Consider the following 18,010-nt stretch of genomic DNA (forward strand, 5'->3'; position numbering starts at 1 on the left):
ATTGTTGCAAACTTATCTACTTACGTGAACTTACTAATAGTAAATTCATATCCCTTTAGGTCGTTCTTATTACTCCACCATCTGGGTCTAAAGTTAACGATTACGCAAGCGAGTCTTTATTGCTTCGGGTTCCAACTAATGAGTTTAAATACCTAATAAAATATAAGTTATAGTTTTTGTATAAATATTTCATACAATATTATTTGTTATTATCTAGTAATAATACAATACTGCAGTCTAAGTTGTACCTAGTTTCAATAGAATCAGTTGATCTACTTATTACATATTTTAATTTTAATTTAATAATTTCCGATTTAAAATAATTTCTTTTTTATTTGTACCTTGTATTCGTTCAACTCTTTTTCTGACACATGGAATACCAACTCTGATTATGTCGATGTCTCTGAAACATAAATTATTGATAAAGATATTTAATAATAATACTAAAGATATTCAGCATTACATCAGTATTCTTATTCATTATATATCTTATATAGTATTTACTATATCGTCTGCATGTGAATCTCAACCAGGTGCATTGATGCAATTGTAAAACACCAAATTGTAAAAAATCGTGTAGTTTATATATAATAAAACGTTGATATAATGAACGGTGTAACAAAATTAAATATTGAAGAATAGAAAAACAAATGACAATCGTAATCTAGAGAACACAGCGTTCAATATTTGAATATTACAAAATAAATGATTGAAGAGGTTTTAATTCCTATTTTTGTTGAAGTTTCCAACTGTCTATACGCGTTGTGTATAATTTCTGTTTTATATGTTTTGTGTAGTAATTTCTTCTTCTTGTATTAGTTCAGAAAGTACCTATTATAATGAATTACTAGTGATTGCGCCATATATCGATTATACTAACAATCAGTTTGCCATATTTTTAGAAGCATAGATATAATTAATATCTTAATAGGTAACTTTGCTATATCCTTGTTTAAATTATTGTGTGTTTACTAAAATACTCTTTACGATATGCGTAAAACGAACCGTGTGTGGTATTACGGAGCGTTTTATCAATTTTCGTTGAATGTTGAATGACAATGCGTATTTTTTTGACAGATTCTTGACGTTCTGTTCCGAAATCCCATTTTCCCATCAGTATTGCTAATTTAGTACATTCAAAGCCACATTAGCTATAATTTAATACTCGACAAACAAAACTTGTCATAAATTTTTAAATCATTTCTGTTTCTAACAGCTCTTAATATAACTAATTTCATGTAAAAATTAGTAAGGCAATGTCGGGTTTTCAATAATGGTTGCAGAATAGTCTTGATGAAAAAAAATAGTTTTGTGCAAAATCAAAGACTGGCAACTATTAGTCTAATCTAGCTATTTCGTAAAGGCATTATATGACAGCACTGGTTGTCTTGGTAGAAATTACTCTGTACAGTCTCTGAAGCTGTGGCTTTAGATAAATAAATTGTACTAGTGCTTTCTAAAATAATTGTTATAGAATATGGAAGAAATTGGAATTATTCTACCCGAAAAGGTGATTTGGTATTGAGACATTACTTTAAATGGAATATTTATTGAATAAATGAAATAATTTACTCTTTGTCGTAACTTCTAGGATGAGCAAGTCATCGACACTAAGGCACTCACTGGACCTCAATCCTTTGACGAACTGGAATCTGAAGATTTATATACGAAATATAAGGTATTATTACTATTTACAATAGTTTATTAATAATTATGTAATTTTTTTTCGAAAATACAACTAATCTAACAGAGCTAAACAATTATTATTTTATTGTCATTGTACTGTGCTGTGAAACTATGGCGTTGTTTGTATTCTGTAATTTTTATAAAGTGACTCTGTCGTAAGTTTATATACTAAAGTCAATAATGCAGATATAAGTATCATTAAGGTAACTAAAGACTGTTTATTATTATCTTACAGAAACTACAGCGTATGTTAGAATTTTTAGAGGTACAAGAAGAATACATCAAAGATGAACAAAGGAATTTGAAAAAAGAATATCTACATGCTCAGGAAGAGGTGAAACGCATACAGTCAGTGCCATTGGTAATTGGACAGTTTTTGGAGGCAGTCGATCAAAACACTGGGATAGGTACAAATTTTTGTTTATTACTTTAGCATATTACACATTCTCTTACATTTCCACCAAAATGCATATTGCTACCCACATGTGGTTACTATGTCTCATAACTCACACAGGATTTAGTAAGCAAAATGTTAACTACATACCTTATAATATCATCATAATCTTATCCTTAAGTGTTTCACTAGCATATATCTTCAGTGTACCAAAAAAGAAACACTTTCTTATAATACACATAAATACAAATTCAAATGTCAGTCAATCTCTGATTACAACACTTGTCAGTTTTAATAAAGCTAATAATTTTTTCAGTTGGCAGCACCACAGGTTCAAACTACTATGTGCGCATTCTATCAACAATAGATCGTGAACTGCTCAAGCCCTCAGCATCTGTAGCTCTGCACAAGCATTCTAATGCTCTTGTGGATGTACTCCCACCTGAAGCAGACAGCTCAATTTCTATGCTGCAAGCCGGTAATTAAACCTTTGACATTGTATAATTTTAGATAAGAAAAACTCATTTTTTAAATCAACTAACTAACTAATAAGAGGGAGACTTTCTACAAAATATTTTTTCATTGAACTTCAATTTTTCTTCAGTAATATTACTGCATATTGTTAATGTTCAGGAAATTTATAATTTTTTAGCTATATATTTAAGCATAACTTAAATTACAGAATGTTTTCACTATTTGATTACTAACCAATGCTGCAATTTAATAAGTTACCAAATATTGCAGTAACAAATTTATTATGTGTGTTAAATTATTGTAGGCATAAAGTTAAATATGTTACTCCAATATTTGATAACTTACTAAATTGCAGCATTGTTTGATAATCAAGTACCAACTATCAAGACTACTAAATTGGTTACCTTGATGTTACAAATGCTACTTTAGAGATCAGGCTCCTTGCACATAAATACAGTTCTTGTCAACCTCCCGTTTAAATTTTATATGACAACTTGTCTTAGTTTAAATTATATACCTTATTCCACACAGATGAGAAACCTGATGTCCAGTATTCAGATATAGGTGGTATGGACACACAGAAGCAAGAAATAAGAGAAGCAGTTGAATTGCCCTTGACACATGTTGAGTTATACAGACAAATTGGTATTGAACCCCCACGAGGTGTGCTTATGTATGGACCACCCGGATGTGGCAAGACCATGTTAGCCAAAGCTGTGGCTCATCATACCACAGGTAAGAATTATTCAAACTAATATCTTTATACCTATCTTTGACAGCTTTGGCGGTTTAGCAGTTAAGCACATTGCTTTACCTCCAATACTTACAGGTTTGATTCCTCATGCTATGCAAACTTTTATGTTCATGAGTATGAGTGTGGGTATCGGTCTGGGTGTTCTCTATCTATATTATGTATGTATAACAAAGACATTATCAAGTATTTATATCAGTTGTCTAGTACTCATAACACAAGCTCTGCTTACCATGGGACCAGATAGCACTGAATTTTCCATGATTATTTACTAAATACTTCTATTATGACTTTGGAGGTAGATAACGTAAGAAAAGATGAATGGACTGTGTCAAAGATGATGGATGAGTGAAATTTTTGTGACATAAACTGAAATTAATGGTGTAATTGTCCAACTGCTGCTTAAGTTATATTAATAAAGTTGTCATAACAACACTGACCAACCAACTGTTAATAATTATGACTAGCTTAGTTGAAAAATATTATAAATTAACCATTGTCATATAAAATAATTACAGCTGCATTCATTCGTGTGGTCGGTTCCGAATTCGTGCAAAAGTACCTGGGCGAGGGGCCGCGTATGGTTCGTGATGTCTTCCGTCTAGCCAAGGAGAACAGTCCAGCTATTATATTTATTGATGAGATAGATGCTATCGCAACTAAAAGGTATACAAAATCTATATAATGTAGACAAAAAATGTTATTTAATGTATTTACTTTAGTTTTATAAATTTACTCTAAGAATTTAAATAGGCCAATTTGTGCCCAACTACTGAGCTAAGCTTGCTCAATCCAGCTATGAGTTCAGTGATTTTACCCAATTAATTTTTTAAAATTATTTTTGCTCAGATTTGATGCCCAAACTGGCGCTGATAGGGAGGTCCAGAGAATCTTGCTGGAGCTTTTAAATCAAATGGATGGTTTCGATCAAACCACCAATGTTAAAGTAAGTTTTATCATTGATCTTGTTTACAATCTTTTATATTGTATTTATTCTATATTTTCTTCATACAAAATGTTTTATTTTATTTAGGTAATAATGGCTACAAATCGTGCTGATACTTTGGATCCTGCCTTGCTTCGTCCTGGACGTCTCGATAGGAAAATTGAATTCCCACTTCCTGACAGGTAGATCTTGGATATGAACATTTTGTTTAAATTAGTATAATAGTATCTGAAGATCAAAATTTGCGAGTTACTTCATTACTTCATCATTAAAGTCGTAAAATTAGCTGGAGAATATAAAAATGATCAAAGGAAACCCAAACAATTACTTATTCATTTCTCCACAGACGTCAAAAACGACTGATATTTTCAACTATTACGGCGAAAATGAACTTATCTGAAGAGGTTGATCTGGAGGAGTTCGTAGCGCGACCGGACCGTGTCTCTGGCGCTGATATCAACGCCATATGCCAAGAAGCAGGCATGCACGCTGTTCGAGAGAACAGGTATAAGATATTATGACTTGTGTTCCAAGTGAAGACTAATTTGTTTTACACAATGTTCATGTATTTTAAACGGCGTCACTGGTTAGAACCTAGGTCGTGACAGAAGCATGCATTGTAAATAGGAAATATATCTATATTCAATGTTTTATTGTCATATAGATTATCAAAATAATCACTAAAGACTGTTTTTCCACGCTAATAAGTTACAAGTATAATCTATATGATGAGTATTTTAAAATATGCAACTCCAATATATGGTACACAAAGTTATTATGTATTTTTTTCTTAAACATACAGTACATAACAGCCACACTGAGTAATATTTGTACTGCCTAAGGTTTTGTCTCATGGCTTTTGCCCATAGTGATATGTAATTTTCTTTTTCAGGTATATTGTGTTGCCGAAAGATTTTGAAAAAGGATACAAGAATAACATCAAAAAAGATGAGAGTGAATATGAATTTTATAAATAAGCTTTGTTGTCTCATTATATTTTAATGCAAAATTATATATTAACTTAAAAATAAGTATTTTACTATCACAGTTATCGCCTTGTAAGTTAGTACTCAATAGTATATTACTCAATATTAATATTAGTAGTAGTTTTTTAATATTTTTTACGACAATTTCACTACACGATACAAGTTTTTATGAATAAACAATAGGTATATTAATTACCTCAGATCAATAACACACCCAAAGTACATGCAGAATCAGTAAACACAATTGTTTTTATCTACAGTAAAAGAGTATCCTAAGATGTTATTTCAATTCAAAATTTAATTGAATATGCAGCTGAAACACTGCCAATAACTAACTGACCTTAAAAATTCCATGTGAAATGTTAACGTTCAATCCGCCATATAAAATAGCAGGATTAAGTCTCAAACACGGAAAACTGCACACACTATATGAATTAACGAAGATCCAAACAACTTTTTGGATGAGAATAAACCACCAAAAACATTTTAATTGATAATTAAATGCATAGATGATAAAATATAGATGTCCTCATACAACATGTGCCACCATTGCTTTATAAAAATGTACATGCTTGCAGCATTTATTTTGATAACAGAACCGATCTGAATAACGCTCAAACAATTTTAGAATATAATTGATAAAAATGCATAAGTATATAATGAATCTGTCCAATTGTACTGTACTCAATGTATGAAAGAGTAATGAGTTTTCTTTCATGTGAAAACTGTTATCGGATTTACGACAGGGAGTACATCAGCATGAGTAGTATAACACTCTTATATAGATTTAGTGTGTCACATAGTAGATACATCAAATTTTACCTACCTTATTGATGACTGCAAAAAATCTATTGTAATATATCAAGTGGGTGTTGCGTTATTAAAATACGAGTGTTACAGATGTAAATATAAATAAAAAATATATTATTACTTCAAATTCTATATTTTATAACAGTTCTTATCAACAATGCGATATAGAATTACAATATATTTGGCATATACCTCATTAAAACGAAGTCGTAACTAATGAATAATAAATTACAAAATGGAAATGTTCTTGAGTATGAATTAGATATTTTGTGATGAGTGATATATTAGAACTCTGACTTATACATAAAGTTTTAACTAATGTAAGTACCTAAATAACAACAGGTGCAATAAGTATAATATCTAGTTGTAGGCTATGTTAAGGCACTAAGTCTAATTTTAAGGCTATATGATATTAACACAGACATGTGCAATGAAACAGAACTATAAAACTTCATAATCTCAATTCTAGCTGCCTAAGTCATAAATGATTAAGTTTTTATTTATAATACCACCGTGGGATTATTAAAACGGATATGGCATTTCTATATTATCTGTGCATATAGCAACTTAAAAACTTTTACAACAGTGTTGAAATTGTACAAATATAACAAAAAATAAACCATCTTTATAAATGCACTTCATACGGTAATACTTCTTATTCAATGCATATAACTTGTCCGTCGAAACAGTCAGTACAAAACGGAAAGTTTTAAAAACTGATGAGTTGGCCATTGGGGGGGATTAACACCTGTCTGTACAAAATAAATTAAATAAATTAACAGCGGCAGTATTTTCTACTTTAATACAACACTGTGTCAAAGTAATGGAGAAACTAGTATCATAAGGGCATCGTTTTAAGCACGAAGTTAAAATCTCGGTATGATGTCATACTAATAAATACTCAACATAGTAATGGTGGATTTTAAATATTTATATCACAGGCATTATTTTTCTATATGAATTCATAATCTGAAGTAAATCAATACTCGTGTGAAATAAGAGTTAAAACATTTCAACAACATTAGTTGCTATAGCACAGACTAGAAATTTCAATAGTTAACTATATTTTACAACGACCCAAATCAAGAATTCGGGTAAAATTAAATTCATTTGACCACTCGTGACGACCATATTTTAACAAACATGGTTTAAATACTTATCTACATATTCGTAGATCTAAATAGATCTCCTATTTTGATTCTTTGTTTAATATTGCATAGTTTTTATACAAATTACTAGTATACATATGCAAAATGTAAATGTATTAGTTTTTTATGAAATCAAAACAGAAGACCTATACGGATAGATAGTACATTTTAAATTGTTTTCGACTCTAAATTCAACATTTATTCTGAACACATTATTTAATTTATACAAAATTGGATCGGTAAAATCACAGTTCAATATTTGAATTTTTAGAAATATATTTCTTCTTTTGCTTATGTAAGATTACAATCCTGAGTACTATTGAATGTGGGCGAATGTAAACTCCAGTGATAGAACAATTCATATCGTAGTCTGACGGATCTCACCTCAACAATTCAGGCCTATTTAAAAAATATCATAGCAATATCGCTGGAAGATGACCAATTTATTATGTACGGACAATTCTCAATATATTTTTTTCATCAGCTGGTATCATACCACAATCTTCATACAAAATAATTAATTAACATTTATTGGGAATGTAGATGAAATGAAACTTTATTAATAAATATTAACGTCGAATATAAAACACCACCTAAGTACAACGCGTCTTCATAACAATATAAGTACATAAGCGATTTGTCATTTAATACTGATTTCAAAAAGATTTTACTAACGTTCACACATTAATTACTCATGCATAGAACGCATCTTTAAAATAGTCATTTATTAAAATAGGTTTCATTTTTAATATCAAAAATTGTCATGTATTAAAATATTAAGTGTGATTATGACAATTAAAAATTTTTAAACAAATTAATATAATTATAAATATATTTAACTAATAATATGATAATACGATGATAAGTTATTATAAAAGTATATAATTTAGATAAGACACTTGATGTAAAGGCAACGAAATAACATTATCTAAGTAATGTGTATGCCGAACCTATACATAGATACTATTGTGACTTTTTTTACTATATTACAGCATACCGTTTACACCATATTTTATTTTAAAAAAACCTTTGAAATAGTCGTCAGGTATATAAAATTATGTCTACATGCATTCTGTTTCTCCATCTCTTATGTTTATTGGGGTATCTCCAACAATCTAGCTCCTAACAATAATACTTAACACTACTAAAAAATTTATATAATACTCGTAAGAGCTGCGCAAATACAAAAATAAATTGATTGCAAATTACTGTTGTACTATTACTACAACAATCCTCAAAACCAACAAACATTTATTTTATGGCAATAACACACATCAAAAATAATATAACAAAAATATTACAATACAATTCATTAATAAATGATCTTATATGAATTAAATGGAATATTTATAATGAAAAAAAGTAAGGAATGTTATCATTGGTAGATAAATCTTGGAAAATATATATATTCGTAGCATTACATACAAAGTTCAATTAAAAGAAAAATACCATTATAATTGAAATTCAAAGATCTATAGTAAAAAATACAACGAACAAAATATTTACTATATGATTACATATATTTTATAGTAATTGGAATGATTTCACTGGTTATAATAATATAGTGTAGATTTGTAAACAAGAAAAGTAATAAGTTGTATTTATAACAACTTTGGCTTATCATATAACATTAACTCACATGTATAAATAAGCAACAAGATTTGTTTTCTTCTGTATCAGCTGCGAGGTGGGATTGTCTTCTTCATCTGAAAAATATAAAATGATAAGAATTTTATATTTTAGGAACGATTTCTTTATCGCACAATGATATTTTTCCGAAGCAGATATTTGCGCATGATAGATAGATATTATAATTTATTTACCTTCAACACATACAAGCAAAGAATACTAAAGCTTAAATAAAATATCCAATAAAAACAAAATAAAAATAAAAACACTGGTGTGCCGTAATTATTCTGCTGGTACCTCTTCTAAATATAAACAAATAAAAAAAATATACTAACTGTTCATTCGAATGGTGGTGCGGTTGAAGATGTTGCTGCGGATGGGGCTTGAGGTGGGGATGGGGATGGGGCGGGGGCGCAGGGTGCTGATGAGTCGGATGAGGCGGATGGTGCTGGTTGTGGGGCATGAGCGGCACCAGCAGCGCGGGCGGGCCGGCGCGCCGCAGGAACGGGTGGTGCAGCAGCCGCGCCGCCGACTGCCGCTGCGCGGGGTCCCGCACCAGCGCGCAGTCGATGAACGCCAGCAGGTCGGCCGGGCAGCGCGCAGCCAGCCGCGGCCGGGGCGGCGGCATGTCGCGGATACGCCGCATCGCCTACCGACCGAACACGCTTTATAGGTACGCTTTGACGCAGGAAATGTGTATGTACATGTAGACAAATAGAACCAGAAAGGGCGCGCGCGCCCCCAGTCGCTACGCCAGTTCGGGCTTACGGTTTGTCAGTCCTGTGTTTTTTAATGCGCTTTTTTATAATAAACTAGCGATATCGCCTTGACTTAGCACGGCGCGGCCAAGACGGCAGCATGTCGTGGATACGCCGCATCGCATCGACAGTTGCAAATGTATATATTTAATTAAAAAAGTGTTTAATTAACAAAAAACTTACCTGTAGAGGTGGTTCGTTGAAGAATGGAGGTTCTCCATCAACCATCTCCACTACCATAATACCCAAAGACCATACATCTACTTCAGGGCCGTATGGCAATCTCGATATAACTTCAGGTGACATCCAATATGGCGTTCCCACAAGCGACTTACGCTTTGGTAATTCCTAGAAAACATAACAATTATAATGAATTATCATTAATACCACATAATGTTAATAATTCATGAGGTATCTGTTATTGGCTTTACTAACTACATAAGTAATACTATATATTGTCTATAAATTGTATAAGCTGTTGATTACCTAAAATAAATAAATAAATAATAATGAAAAAAATAACATACTTGTGAAACTTGAGCGCAAAAACCGAAATCCGATAACTTGACCCGTCCGTCCGCCGTCATAAGTATAGAATCTGATTTAATGTCTCTATGAATAACGCCTTGACCATGAAGAAATGCCAATGCCTGAAATAAACATTATATATCATTGCAGGAACATTGATCTAATTTTAGTTCTACTACTCAATGACATTTCTAATAATATCCAAACAACATATCTTTTTTGAAAAATTTCAAGGAATCAATACATTTGAAATTGAAAAGCGCCCTATCAAAATATAAGCTTGTTTTACATTATTAGATTATAATTAAAGTATATTTTTTATGGAAACAATTGAAATTGTTGTACACCAATTAATTCTTCAACTTTTATTGCTATTTTACTAGACACATCATATTTTTAATTAACTAAAGCAAATATACTTAAGACTATATTTATGTTATCAATGCCATCGCTCCTGAAAACCATCTTTGTTAATTCCAAGTAAATTCACTGAGGATCACTGAGGCATCGCCAGCGACCTTAAGCGCAGGTGGTGGTATTCCATTATCACCTATTAAAAAAAACATATAAATCACCTTGAGGCACTGTTTGCAAACAGTAGCGATCTGCTCAGGGTCCATCTTGACCGAATGCCTTGTGACGATGTCCGTGAGTGCGCCGCCCGCCATGTACTCCATCACCACCCACAGCTCGTCGCCCACTAAGTACGACGCATGCATCTCCACTATATTCGGATGTGGGTAGTCACGCATTATCACCTGTAATGGTAGACGTATATTTTAAAACATATATTAGAAGAATAAATATCAAGTATAATACTGGGACATTTATTATCGATCACAATATTTTTTATAATTGTTGTTAACTAATTTAATATCTTACTATATTTTGACAAATCCTATAATATTTGTGAAAAATATAAAATTAATTTGCCTATGTATAATATGTTGTATGTACTTAACTAATATTACATTTAAAGGTTTGCTGTATATTAGTGAAATCCATATTAAAATCCGTTGCACGGATTAGATATAAGCGAAAAACAGAGACGAAAACAACTACTTTATGGTTTTGTGCAATAAAGAGTAAACTCACCACTTCATTGAAAAGTAACTCTCGCCTCTGTTGCTTGAGCAAGTTCATCATCTTAACGGCGACGCGGCGGCAGGTCAAAGTGTCTGTGGCAGCGCAGACCACGCCTGTACTGCCCACCCCAATCTTACTGAAGCCAGTCAGTGTGCAACGTGGGTCACCTTCACTGACTACCAGCCTCAGGGCAGCTCGGAACTGTTTAAATAACTCTTATTTAAATATGATTGTATTATATATTACTTCAAGGGCCATACAAGGAAAGAAGTGGAGTGGTAGGAAGTGTACAGTTTATGTAAAAGAGATTGTTTATATGCATGTACTATATGTTTACATTATACTTGGAAACTTCAGAAGAAAATTAGGTATTAAGTAACACAGTGGTATGTAGAAATTCATTAATTCTCTTGACAACTTCCTTTTGTAAATCTCTATACAACAACACCAACAATATTTTTCTTACCGACCTAAATATACTGCAAAACCCATAATACAACAATATTACAAAGCCATCTATGGGTACTTATATTTCATTCATGTCTGTCACCAGCAGTTTATGGTGTGAAATTATGGAATAACAATATTTTGTGATGCAACAGTGTTCATGCATATAGAACTCAATACATAGGCTAGTCTAAACTAGGTTCACACTTTTAAATAAATAGATTGTCTGCTAAAAATATTGTCTAAAATACTGCTAGAGTATTTACTTAATATAAAATATAATATAACAATACCTGTTCATGAGTCAGTCGTAGCTCATGCTTTGATGCTAGTGGAAGATGTTGTGAAGCCACTGGAACCCCCCCATGCTGGTGATGATGTTGAGACGCTGGTGCTGGGTATGCATCCACTATTAATTACACATATTTAAAAATTTTAATATTAAAACATACAGCAACATCAAATAACAGCAATTAAATAACTATACTATTGCTCAATGGAGACCACTGAAAATCCTAATTGTCATATTTTTTAGTCATACATAGAAAACAATTTTAAACTTAGGCAATTTATTGCATCTGGTACATTCACTTTTTAATCATATAGCCTATAAACCAATTTTGATGAATGATTGAATGTTGTTCAGTTAGATGGGGACATGAAAAATAGTCAATTAAATATTTTTGAAAGCTGATCCCATTACTATTAGTATTTTTTATAAAATTAGAATTTAGAATAGAAAATAATCAAAGTATTTTTTCAAATTTGAATTCATGACCTTTGTCAGGGTAATAAACCACCACATGACAGATGTAACAAACTCTCTCTCTCTCTCTTTACCATTCTTTATTTGTCTATAGACTATAGTATTAATATATATTGTCACCTCTATTAATATTGTTCCCATTGAGCCCTTGATGTACATTATGAGGTATTTGCTGAGGTGGATGATTATGTTGATAAGGTACATTAGCATTTTGTATATTCTGGTATGTCAAAGCTGGATTATGATTGTCATTGTGCTCTGTGCCTGGTCTAACTGATGGATCAACCTGTTGGCCTGCCCAGTCGTAATCTGACATAATTTTTCTCATAAAGGCTTTATGAAGTGATTCTTCATGTGGTGCAGGTGGCACTGGTGGCGATTCTTCAGGTACAGGTGGAGGCACATTAGCCTGATTGCGTAAATCTCTTCGTATCCGTGGTGGGCTAGTACTTCTCAAAGAATTTGACCTGGCAACATTTGAGGTCTTCGGCAGAACAACACCATTCTGTATTGGCTGTGTTGGTATAGTAGTAGACATTGGACGAGCAATTGAGGATACAGAAGTCACTCTATGTTCACCTCTAACCACTGTTTTTAAATCTAAAATCTCGGTGGGTGTAATTTCTGAGGGATCGACTAAAGGTAATGGCCTGTTAGTTGATTTTAATATCTGTAAAAATATACAAGAAATAAGTTAGAAACTGTTTGACAAGTATAAACTGTCATTTAAGTTTCAGTACATACATAGTATAAGTAGTAATAAAAGATCTCTCTAATCCTAAAATATCTACTCAAAATTATATGTATTATAATTTTATATGAACAATATCAACTTTGATTTGGCTTTCAAATGATGTTTTAGCAATTCAGAATCACAAGACAATGCCACTAAATGTATTCAATGCATGCAATGTAATCATACAATTTAAATAAGTATTATATCATATCATCACAAGTATTATATTGAAACAGTAAAAAAATAGTGATGAAAGAAAAAAAACTCACTTAAAAATAATATCAAGGGACATGTGTTATTTCATTTATGCATAATTATACATTCTATTATACTACTACTAAAAAAATTGAGGTGCCAATAATACAGTAAGAATGTCATTTAGAGCAGGGCAATTATATGGAGAGGTAACATTACAAAACAAGTACCTGATTATTTCCAACAAGTGAAGCCCATTGTAGTGGCAGTCCCACAAACTTGCCCTCCTGTTTGTCAAAACCAGTGTGGACTCTGTGTTCAAAATTACTTGGTGGTGAAATTAATGGCTTCTTTTTCTTTTTTGAAAACATTCTCACTCAATTTTGTTCCCTGTAATGTTACAATTAGAGAAAATATATCATTAGTAAGAAAAGATACGTGTTTTATTCATAACCAAATTACAAATGCTATAAATACTTTAAAAAACATTTATAAACAAATTGGTCCTCAATGCGTAATTATTTTATTTGAAAGCACTGCTGATTTTCACTGTCTGTACACTGCAATACAACATAATAAATTAATGAATAATTGATGAATTTTACTTAATTATTTAAAATCTTTGACTTTGAAATACTTTGTATAGTACAATGAAAAAGAAAGCTCGCATAACCAATGTACCTACTTTCTTTTACGACAGGTGAATCAACAATTACTAATGTACTGGACAATTTACAATATTATGATTATTTAAATATTCTGAGTATAATCTGATAGTTAACGAATAACAAACTTTTAAGGACAATACTAACCTTCATATATAATTATTATACTAAAAAGGGAAAACAGAATAACAAAAAAACTAATACGACATTCCTGAGTAGCCATTCATATTTCAAGCAAATTGAATTAACGTAATAACATTATGTTTCAATAAAATCAGAATAAAAGTATTTGTATATGTTTTTTTACAAAAAATAAGTACCTACCTATTAATTAATAACACTTAGAAAAAAAAGATATCGATTTTTGTACCTGAAAAGAAGTAAAAAATGTTTAATACCTATAATAAATAGATAGTAGTTTTTTTTTTTAATTTATTAACGGGCACGGATGTATGTACAGAGTAACTTGGAATAATAGATAGGTATAGAAAACTCTGCTTAAAATTTATAATTTACATAACATTCTATGATAAGCATTTTTTTTTAAATAGTACTTATTTTACACCATTCATAGTACATATCCTGCAAGCTAGAAACTTATGGCGATTATTGCGAATTAATCGCGCCTCATTCTCGGGACATAATGTTTTTGATTGGAGCTCAACTCAATCAACAAATCCACTGAGCAAGTAATCACTGAGTTATTTTGTCGTAACTCTGGTACATTGCCATTTCCGAGAACTAAGATGTTATTTATGCATTCTTACCCTATGTCTTGACGAGTTGTCCTAAAATTTATAGTAATTTGCTCCAGCTTGAGAATAAACTGCTTGTAACTTTTAAAATTACAGATTTTAGAAAGATCGGTCGTCTGTCTTGCTTTCTGCTACTAAATTACTTTTAACATATTGATGATCAAATTAATAATTTAATTTAATAGCATTTGAATACTTTGATTAATTAAAAGCACAATTGTTTGGATTACAATAGATATTAAAATTGCCTTCCTTCAGTCCTTTTAGACACTCCTGTCTGTAAATCGTAAAAATTTTGTGTTTGCTTCGAGACGAGGTGCACATTCATAGATTCAATAATGCGGATAATGAGCAGCGTTTGATAATCTATAATAGATTCTAGCCGCAATAGTTGGCATATACTTGTGTAAGTAGGCATATTAGTACTACACAATAAAAAGTATTAAGTGAGCAACCCAAGATTGTCAGAGAAACTAGACAATTCGAATTCTGTTTTTTTTTTATAACTACTGACTTAGACTGAACCGGTTCCGGTTTGATGTCGACTTCTAAGATAGCCTGTATATATACATATACAATCACAGGACCACATACACATAGTATAGTACTATAAACAAAATAAGGAAAATGCAAGAATCTGTGAATGGTGGGAGGATTTTGTGAGGTGGAACTGTTAGATGTACTTAGCTCCTTTTTCTGTAGTGATATATAATATTTATCCTAATTCACTATGTATGACTGAGTGAAATCGTGATCACACTTATTAGATGTGTGTTAGAAGCGCTATGCAGAAAATATAATTAACTTGTATTCAATTGATTGAAAAAAAATAACTTGGAAATATTATAAATATTATGTATTAATAATTAAGATTATTTGTCTTCGTTCATCATTTCTTCTATTAATCTTTGTCTTTCAGCAGCTTGTCTCATTTTTGTTAAAACTAGCGATTCATAATCTCTATCTGATATTAGTGATGGTCCTCCAATATTTTTTTCTTTTGATACAATAGGTTTCTCATTTAACCATTTGAATGTAAGTGGATTATCTGCTAAACCTACAATCACAGAAAACAACAAGAGATATTAGTCAAAATTGATATACATACAAACACTAATGAATTAAACATTCCCTGAGGTGGAATTGGCACATATGTGGGAATCTTTGTCTGAAATTGATGATCTATGTTGTTATGGATTCTCAGTTTGATCCATGACTTAGTCCTTGTGAATGGAATGGCAATGCATGAGAGGCTTTACATAATAATATGATGTCTATGATGCTGTTCACATATATGAGCAAACATTTTCAACTAATCATTAGGTGGGTTTGCTGCTTATTAAGTCCTCTAATGACATAAAATTAATGATAGTAATACTACTATGTATTAAACTAATATTATTGTAGTAGTTGGTTTAGTTAGTTTATTATTATATATACCTTTCTCTAATTCAACAGCCATTTCTGATGCCTCCTTTGTAGCAAATTCAACTAATGCACTTCCTTTCTTTTTAGGAGACATAATTATAGCTACAATAGTACCATATTTCTTTAAAAATCGTCTTAATAGGTTTTCATCATAACCTCCGTTATTTTGATCATTGTTGTCCACTTTCCATTTGATTTTTATTCTATTCAAAGACGAATCCCAAACTGGTTGTTGTCCTTTATTTTTCTCTATTTCTTCTTTAACCCGTTTTTGCTCTTCTTGTAGAAGTCTACTGCCTTCTTTCCGTAATCTCTCTATTTCAGCTGCAAGTTTTTGTTCATCTGTTAAATTATTTGCACCAGCACCAGATACTGCCTCCTTTTCACGTCTTTCAAGATCTTCTTTAAGTTTTTGTCTCTTACTATCTAATTGTTGATGTCTTAACTTAGCTGCTGCTTTAGCTTTTAAAACTTTATCATAAGCAGCTCTAGCCTGTACATCTGTTAGTATTTCTAGAGCATGAGATAATTCATGAAATGTCTCAGCTGCTTTGGGATCATCTGGGTTCTTATCAGGATGGCATTGTAAAGCTTTCTTTCTGTAAGCCTTTTTGATCTATAAAATGTTGAAAGGATAATTTAGTTAAAATATATTATATTATTCAGGCATAAAATTATGGGTATAAAAATTTAAAAATTCTATTTTACTATTCAAGTTACTACCTTAGGTGATTTATATGATATAAAGTGAGTACTTTTATATCAAATATGTATCTGATCAAATGTAACATATAATGTAACCCACAATGTTGGTATATAATATTATATTTATATTTTATATAACATCAGCCACACGGGTAGTGTAGTGTAGTGACAGAATATGATACTCTATTATGTTGAATAAAGCAATGTATCGAAATACTAACAATATACCAGTATGACTAGTGAATTTCGAATAAAAGCCTGTACCAAGTCTATTTGCTAGTATACAGTAGTTTCTTTCTGCTGTTATGTGGAGACTCCTGGCAAGATATGTTATGGAATTCTTATTGTTAACACTATTAAATTTAAAGATAAGCGGTTACTCATTACTTTCTATATGTTGGATATTAATGCACTTTTTATTAATGTTCAATTTAACATTAATACAAAAAACTAATGTACTTACCTCAGCTTCTGTTGCGGTAATTTGAATATCAAGTATAGCATATAAATCAATGTCTTCAATGTTTTTCTTGGACATCTTTAAAATTCAGTAACTAAAATCGTTTAAATGAATATGGTGAAATGGTGAAAACAGCAGAAATTTTAAAGTAGAACAAGTTTATCGTATTTTTGAAATTCATAAATCTTCAGAGGTTGCATATTTGTTTCGGTGCATTGTGTAATTTTAGTATTTATTAAGTATGTAACAATTTTGAAGGGATATGTAAATTATTTCAATTTCAATAAATGACAAACAAAACACGAGACAACAAGATAAAAATTGTAAATATAAAAGACTACAAGATTTATAAATACATAACAATAAAGAGTACACCAAAAGGAATTAAAGGAATAGCCATAGACTAACAAATATATGTTTTTAGTGCTCAGTAGAGATGTTAGTATCATTATAAAAAGATCGACATTTAGTGAGTGGAAAATATCGATATAAGGCCTCGATAATAACGACAAAAAACAAGTTAAATACAAAACAAAACATTTGCTTTCTGTATAAAATGCCTTACCGGCCCAAAAAAATCAGGAATACAGTAAAACAGAACAACCACAATGTTATATGAACATAGAGTATCATATATATAATTGTACTTGTCTAATA

The 18,010-nt window shown here is 31.1% G+C and overlaps 3 protein-coding genes and 1 long non-coding RNA gene across 6 annotated transcripts; 1 reads left to right on the top strand and 3 right to left on the bottom strand.

Moving 5' to 3' along the window:
- Positions 1–48: 48 nt before the first annotated feature.
- On the bottom strand, positions 49–582 carry LOC131840968 (uncharacterized). Its single transcript, XR_009357433.1, has 3 exons — positions 505–582; positions 342–403; positions 49–152 (listed from the first exon to the last, which is right to left on the bottom strand). It is a non-coding gene; the product is annotated as an uncharacterized LOC131840968 (long non-coding RNA).
- An 801-nt stretch (positions 583–1,383) lies between these two features.
- On the top strand, positions 1,384–5,279 carry LOC131840900 (26S proteasome regulatory subunit 6B). Its single transcript, XM_059189110.1, has 10 exons — positions 1,384–1,510; positions 1,592–1,678; positions 1,922–2,093; positions 2,397–2,558; positions 3,086–3,289; positions 3,824–3,971; positions 4,155–4,251; positions 4,339–4,433; positions 4,598–4,756; positions 5,144–5,279. The coding sequence occupies exons 1-10, from the start codon at positions 1,478–1,480 to the stop codon at positions 5,226–5,228; spliced, it is 1,242 nt and encodes a 413-aa protein (XP_059045093.1). The 5' UTR covers positions 1,384–1,477; the 3' UTR covers positions 5,229–5,279.
- Positions 5,280–6,916: 1,637 nt separating this feature from the next.
- Positions 6,917–14,414, bottom strand: LOC131840903 (serine/threonine-protein kinase PAK mbt). 3 transcript variants are annotated; one of them, XM_059189115.1, is made up of 10 exons: positions 14,376–14,414; positions 13,571–13,730; positions 12,530–13,079; positions 11,937–12,052; positions 11,206–11,397; positions 10,686–10,868; positions 10,110–10,232; positions 9,766–9,930; positions 9,160–9,473; positions 6,917–8,901 (listed from the first exon to the last, which is right to left on the bottom strand). In XM_059189115.1, exons 2-10 carry the CDS (start codon positions 13,709–13,711, stop codon positions 8,898–8,900), a joined length of 1,788 nt encoding a protein of 595 aa, XP_059045098.1. In that variant the 5' UTR covers positions 13,712–13,730; positions 14,376–14,414; the 3' UTR covers positions 6,917–8,897. The 3 variants fall into 3 exon arrangements, with proteins under 3 accessions (XP_059045098.1, XP_059045096.1, XP_059045097.1); XM_059189113.1 differs by having other exon boundaries at positions 14,330–14,414; XM_059189114.1 differs by lacking the exon at positions 14,376–14,414 and adding an exon at positions 14,153–14,184.
- A 1,187-nt stretch (positions 14,415–15,601) lies between these two features.
- LOC131840960 (dnaJ homolog subfamily C member 17) lies at positions 15,602–17,684 on the bottom strand. The gene is made up of 3 exons (XM_059189179.1): positions 17,357–17,684; positions 16,201–16,804; positions 15,602–15,817 (listed from the first exon to the last, which is right to left on the bottom strand). The coding sequence occupies exons 1-3, from the start codon at positions 17,429–17,431 to the stop codon at positions 15,633–15,635; spliced, it is 864 nt and encodes a 287-aa protein (XP_059045162.1). The 5' UTR covers positions 17,432–17,684; the 3' UTR covers positions 15,602–15,632.
- Positions 17,685–18,010: the final 326 nt, after the last annotated feature.

This window comes from Achroia grisella, unplaced genomic scaffold, assembly GCF_030625045.1.
Source record: "Achroia grisella isolate CSIRO2021 unplaced genomic scaffold, CSIRO_AGI_Agris_v1 utg152, whole genome shotgun sequence".
NCBI lineage: Eukaryota > Metazoa > Arthropoda > Insecta > Lepidoptera > Pyralidae > Achroia > Achroia grisella.

Coding starts and splice junctions, on each gene's coding strand:
- LOC131840900 (XM_059189110.1), top strand. CDS start 1,478: ATGGAAGAAATTGGAATTATTCTACCCGAAAAG. Junction 1,679..1,921: donor ATTTATATACGAAATATAAG/GTATTATTACTA, acceptor ATTATCTTACAG/AAACTACAGCGTATGTTAGA. Junction 3,972..4,154: donor GATGCTATCGCAACTAAAAG/GTATACAAAATC, acceptor ATTTTTGCTCAG/ATTTGATGCCCAAACTGGCG.
- LOC131840903 (XM_059189115.1), bottom strand. CDS start 13,711: ATGTTTTCAAAAAAGAAAAAGAAGCCATTAATTTCACCACCAAGTAAT. Junction 11,398..11,936: donor TACGACTGACTCATGAACAG/GTATTGTTATAT, acceptor TTATTTAAACAG/TTCCGAGCTGCCCTGAGGCT. Junction 9,931..10,109: donor TTTGCGCTCAAGTTTCACAA/GTATGTTATTTT, acceptor TATGTTTTCTAG/GAATTACCAAAGCGTAAGTC.
- LOC131840960 (XM_059189179.1), bottom strand. CDS start 17,431: ATGTCCAAGAAAAACATTGAAGACATTGATTTATATGCTATACTTGAT. Junction 16,805..17,356: donor TTACCGCAACAGAAGCTGAG/GTAAGTACATTA, acceptor AACATTTTATAG/ATCAAAAAGGCTTACAGAAA. Junction 15,818..16,200: donor GGCTGTTGAATTAGAGAAAG/GTATATATAATA, acceptor CTGTGATTGTAG/GTTTAGCAGATAATCCACTT.